At 48.4% G+C, this 6,000-nt stretch overlaps 1 protein-coding gene across 6 annotated transcripts in view; it reads left to right on the forward strand.

Annotated features, from left to right (window-relative positions):
* RBM23 (RNA binding motif protein 23) overlaps positions 1-4,608 on the forward strand; it is a 39,794-nt gene extending 35,186 nt beyond the window's left edge. For 4 of the 6 annotated variants that reach the window (XM_087891702.1, XM_087891705.1, XM_087891703.1 and 1 more), the window contains exons 15-17: positions 87-188; positions 1,999-2,083; positions 3,628-4,608. In XM_087891702.1, the coding sequence (XP_087747828.1) occupies positions 87-188; positions 1,999-2,083; positions 3,628-3,631 (191 nt within the window). In that variant the 3' untranslated portion in view covers positions 3,632-4,608. Of the gene's footprint in view, positions 1-86; positions 189-1,998; positions 2,088-3,627 lie in introns of those variants that run through there. The other 2 variants (XM_087891704.1, XM_087891707.1) reach the window with 1 other exon arrangement.
* The last annotated feature ends 1,392 nt before the right edge of the window (positions 4,609-6,000 follow it).

The raw sequence follows: 6,000 nt of genomic DNA on the forward strand, positions 1-6,000 counted from the left end.
GAATACTCTCGCCTCTAGAGCCTCGATTGCGGCATCCTTGTTCTTCCATCCCCAAATACCTTCTCTTGTGTTTTTGCCCCACGCAGCAGGTTCTGGGATCCCACTGTCCACCACAGCAGCAGCCCAGGCTGCTCTGCAGCTTAACGGAGCGATACCTCTGGGAGCACTGAATCCAGCTGCCCTGACAGGTAAGGGCAGGGGTGGGGGGGGATCCGGGTTGGACCGAAAGGAGCAATTGGGAGTGGTCCTGAGGACGGGGGAGTGGATCCTAACAACCCTGGCTCAACGTTTTTCAACCTCTGCAACTTTTAAGATGGGTGGACTTCAACTCCCAGAATTCCCCAGCCAGCAAATCCAATCTTGGCAACTTTTAAGATGGGTGGACTTCAACTCCCAGAATTCCCCAGCCAGCAAATCCAATCTCGGGAACTTTAAGATGAGTGGACTTCAACTCCCAGAATTCCCCAGCCAGCAAATCCAATCTCGGCAACTTTAAGATGGGTGGACTTCAACTCCCAGAATTCCCCAGCCAACAAATCCAATCTCTGCAATTTTAAGATGGGTCGACTTCAACTCCCAGAATTCCCCAGCCAGCAAATCCAATCTCGGGAACTTTAAGATGCGTGGACTTCAACTCCCAGAATTCCCCAGCCAGCAAATCCAATCTCTGCAACTTTTAAGATGGGTGGACTTCAACTCCCAGAATTCCCCAGCCAGCAAATCCAATCTCTGCAACTTTTAAAATGGGTGGACTTCAACTCCCAGAATTCCCCAGCCAGCAAATCCAATCTCGGCAACTTTTAAGATGGGTAGACTTCAACTCCCAGAATTCCCCAGCCAGCAAATCCAATCTCAGCAACTTTAAGATGGGTGGACTTCAACTCCCAGAATTCCCCAGCCAGCAAATCCAATCTCGGCAATTTTAAGATGGGTGGACTTCAACTCCCAGAATTCCCCAGCCAGCAAATCCAATCTCTGCAACTTTAAGATGGGTGGACTTCAACTCCCAGAATTCCTCAGACAGCCTTGCTAGCTGAGGAATTCTGGGAGTTGGAGCCCACCCATCTTAAAATTGGCAAAATTGCTGGCTGAGGAATTCTGGGAGTTGAAGTCCACATAAAGTTGACAAATTGCTGGCTGAGGGATTCTGGGAGTTGCAGTCCACATAAAGTTGGCAATTTGCTGGCTGGGGAATTCTGGGAGTTGAAGTCCACATAAAGTTGGCAATTTGCTGGCTGGGGAATTCTGGGAGTTGAAGTCCACCCATCTTAAAATTGGCAATTTGCTGGCTGGGGAATTCTGGGAGTTGAAGTCCACATAAAGTTGGCAATTTGCTGGCTGGGGAATTCTGGGAGTTGAAGTCCACATAAAGTTGGCAATTTGCTGGCTGGGGAATTCTGGGAGTTGAAGTCCACATAAAGTTGGCAATTTGCTGGCTGAGGAATTCTGGGAGTTGAAGTCCACATAAAGTTGGCAATTTGCTGGCTGGGGAATTCTGGGTGTTGAAGTCCACATAAAGTTGGCAATTTGGTGGCTGAGGAATTCTGGGAGTTGAAGTCCACATAAAATTGGCAATTTGCTGGCTGGGGAATTCTGGGAGTTGAAGTCCACATAAAGTTGGCAATTTGGTGGCTGGGGAATTCTGGGAGTTGAAGTCACATAAAGTTGGCAATTTGCTGGCTGGTGAATTCTGGGAGTTGAAGTCCACATAAAGTTGGCAAAATTGGTGGCTGGGAAATTCTGGGATTTGAAGTCCACCCATCTTAAAATTGGCAATTTGCTGTCTGAGGAATTCTGGGAGTTGAAGTCCACATAAAGTTGGCAATTTGCTGGCTGGGGAATTCTGGGAGTTGAAGTCCACCCGTCTTAAAGTTGACCAATTGCTGGCTGGGGAATATTTACACCAAAGATCACCCCAATTTAGCATCTTTTTTTCCCCGTGGGAAATTATTCCCGGGTTCCTAACACTTCTTTTTTTTCTTTCTCTCATCCCTGTAGCTCTTAGCCCAGCGTTGAATCTGGCTTCACAGACACTGGCCTCCCAGTGCTTCCAGCTTTCAGGCCTCTTCAGTCCCCAAACAATGTAAGTCACTAAACAGGAAAGTCGGGGGTTGGCAGGAAAGGAGCTTTTGCATCTTTATTATGCTCCAGATTTGATTTCCAGATCTTTTACAACCTAATTAAGATCTATAAATTGACCCAGGATAGATTATTACCAAATAGATACCTGAAAACTCAGGTCGTCTCCTCCTAGTCCTCCCCAAAATCTCAGCCTGATGATCCATGGGCCGCAATGTTCCCCACATTCCTTAGATTTTCACAGACAATATGGACTTGCTTGTGAAATCCTTGGTGCTCTCTTGAGCTTGGTGGTTTTCTTGCAGACGTTTCGTGACCCAACTAGGTAACATCATCAGTGCCAGAAGGGTGGGTGGGTGAGGAGGGTTGCAGAATGAAGGACGAGGAAGGAGGAGTAGGATGACTCGGGGGTCCCTGGTGTTCCCTGATCTTTGCTGTAGACGTTGCCTGACCCAACTAGCTGACAACCTCAGTTGGTGGTAGGAAGTGGGGTTTGCAAAGAGGAGGAGCAGGAGGAGGAGAATTTGGTGGCGATGGTCTATTCACGCGCTGGCCATGCCCACGCCCAGTTTAGCGAAGGGGCATGGCCATGGTGGGTGTGCCCTAGTTGGCCGCCTGTACCACGGAGGGCTGGCATTTTTCGCCCTGCCCAGGCTTTGGAGGCTTTTGTCGAGCCTCCGGGAGGGCAAAAATTGCTTCCCCCCGGGGTCCGGAGGCCAGAAACAGGCCCGTTTCCGGACTTTCGGAACTTCGGGAGGCCCATTTTTTTGCCCTCCCCAGGCTCCAGAGGCTTTTCTTGAGTCTCCGGGAGGACGAAAACTGCTACCTCTGGAGTCTGGAGGCCAGAAACAGGCCCGTTTCCGGACTTACAGAACGTCCAGTAGCAGTGGTGGGTTTCAAAAAATTTTTACTACCGGTTCTGTGGGTGTGGCTTGATGGGCATGGTGTAGCTTGGTGGACGTGGCTTGGTGGGCGTGGCAGGGGAAGGATACTGTAAAATCTCCATTCCCACTCCACTCCAGAGGAAGGTTACTGCAAAATCCCCATTTCCTCCCGATCAGCTGGAACTCGGGAAGCAGAGAATAAATGGGGGCGGGGGCCAGTCAGAATTTTTACTACCGGTTCTCCGAACTACTCAAAATTTTCCGCTATCGGTTCTCCAGAACTGGTCAGAACCTGCTGAAACCCACCTCTGTCCGGTAGGCCCGTTTTTTGCCCTCCGCGCGGCCCCTGCGCTTACCTGGAAATGATGAACGGGCTGCATGGAGACTCCTGGGAGGGGTGGGAGCAGAAGGAACGGGGTGGGCGTGGCCAGCCAGGGGTGTGGCATTTGGCCCCAGCGATCTTTGGCTAGAGGATCGCCCGAATCCTGCCAAACCCCCAGGAACCCACTCCTGCCTATTTCCCCGTGAAATCTTGAGTGGCGAGACCGAGGCATAGAGGAGGAGATGGCGAAGGACCTTGGGGAGGGAAGGAAGGAAGGTAGAGTGGAGAGGACGGTTGCTAACCTCTTTTTTTGTTTGTTCGTTTCTTTTCTTTGTTTTCCAGGTAAGGCCACCCAGTTCTCCCACCCTTCCCGCCCTCCCTCTCCCACGGAGCTCAGAGGGGGAATGATCATCTCCACCACCATTACCGCCTCATCTGACACCCCCTCTCCTTCCCCCCCCAATTGGATCCAAGCCTGGGGGGGCGGAAATGAACTTTGAAGGAACGCTCCCTCTTTGGGGACAAGGCGGGGTGGGATGGGGGAAACCCTTCTTAACATGAACTCTGATTTTATTCCGAATTTCCCTTCCCTGGGGAAGGGGGAAAGAGCTTGTATTTTGACCCACCCTCCCCTCTCCTCTTTTCTCCCCCCTCCTCAAATCACAATTGGAGGAGAGATGCATTATCCCCACCCCCGGGGGAGGGGGAGCTTCGCAAAGACCGGAGGGACCTCCTCCTCCCTTTCTTTCTCCCTCCCCCCAAAAAAGAGGTGGAATTGCAGCATCTTTTCCTTTCGGTGGGTTTCGGGGGGGGGCAGGAAGACCCTTGGCCCCTTTCTCTCTCTCTTTCTCTCTCTCTCTCTCTTCCATCCCTCTGCGATCGGGCGGTCCTCGCGGTGGCCACGACGGGGATCTGCGGGCGCGTTGTACAAAAAAAAAAACGGGAGAGGCACAGACCGGCGGGCGGGCGGGTGGGTGGGAGGCCCACGTTGTGTATATCTCTTCTCTCTCCTCCCCCTCCCCAATTTGTAAAGAGGCTGCGTAACCCGTTGGGGATGTTGGGTGTTTTCCCCTCCCCCTCCTTCATTTTTCTCGACTCTTTGTCTCCCGTTCTTGGTGTCCCCGTTTTTTCTGGCTGCACCCGTTCCTTGGAGTCCTTCGGAGACCCTTTTCCCCCCCCCTCCCTCCCTCTCCTTTCTCCCCCCCCTCCCTGTTCCAGATTTTCAAAGGTGTATTTTGGTTTTTCTTTTTATCTCTTTCGATTTCCCTTTTTTTTTTTCTTTTGCTTATAAATGAATAATTAAAAAAAAGTCACCAAACGGAACCGTGCGTACGACTGCTCTCTTTTTTTTTTTCCAGGGAGGGGAAGGGGAAAAAAATGTAATTTAATTTATCGCATTTCTATGCCGCCCAACTCCCAAGGGATTCTGGGCGGCTTACGGCAAAAATAATGCGAACAACGAACATAGAAAAATTATTTAAAAACATTATCAAAACATTTTAAAAATATTAAACATAAAATGTTAAAAAACCTTTAGGGTGAGGCTAAAATATTTGGGAAGGGAGAGATTGTCAACATCGAGAGTTCAAGCAAGAAAGGAAAGGAATCTAGTTTCTTATTTGGATCAGTATTTTCAAAATTTGTCTGAACTATCTGTCTATCTCTCATTATCATCTATGTCTTTGTCTTTATATCGATATCTATCCATCTGTCTTTATCATCTATATATCTCTGTCTATATCAGTCTATGTCGATATATCATCTATGTTTTTATCTGTCTCTGTCTTTATATCATCTGTATCTTATCTAGATCTATGTGTATCTATCATTTATCTATGTCTTTATCTCATGTCTTTATATCGATATCTGTCCATCGATCATCTATCTATCTGTCTTTACCATCCATATCTATATGGATGGTATCATCTATTATCTCTGTCTTTATCTGTCTTTGTCTTTGTCTTTATCTCTATGTCTATGTCTGTTTATATGTCTCTGTCTTTATGTCTCTATCATCTCTATTGAGGCTACTACTCTTGAAATACAGTCCTCAAACTTACGACCGCACTTGAGACCACCGAAAACCTCCATAGACCATTGGGAATTCCTTTCACTAAGCAAGTCCATTGTTAACGATGAGCCGTGGCTGATTTTATCACCATTTATTGCCACGATTGTTAAGCAAATTATTGCCGTTGCTAAGCGAGTCGCATGGACGATAAACAAATCCCCCCCACCCCCTGCTGACTTTGTTTTTGGAAATCGGCTGGGTAGGTCGCAAACGGCAGTCACGTAACCCCCAAGATGCGGCCACTGTCATAAATAAAGCAAATCCTCGCCGTACGACAGTCCGTTTAGTGACCGTTTTCAAAGTTGCAACATAGAATAGAATAGAATTTTTTTATTGGCCAAGTGTGATTGGACACACAAGGAATTTGTCTTGGTGCATATGCTCCCAGTGTACCTAAAAGAAAAGATACGTTCAAGAATCATAAGGTACAACACTTAATGATAGTCAAAGGTTACAACATCACTGGAACAAGCGACTTACAACCGTTTTTCACACTTAACGACTGTTGCGGCATCCCCATAGTCACGTGATCAAAATTCGGATGCTTGGCAACTGACTCACTCGCGACGGTTGCAGTATCCCGGCGTCAGGCGATCCCCTTTTGCAACCTTACGAGCAAAGTCCACAGGGAAGCCAGATTCACT

Source organism: Pantherophis guttatus, chromosome 4 (assembly GCF_059756535.1).
Source record: "Pantherophis guttatus breed Tessera chromosome 4, ASM5975653v1, whole genome shotgun sequence".
NCBI classification, from domain to species: Eukaryota; Metazoa; Chordata; class Lepidosauria; order Squamata; family Colubridae; genus Pantherophis; species Pantherophis guttatus.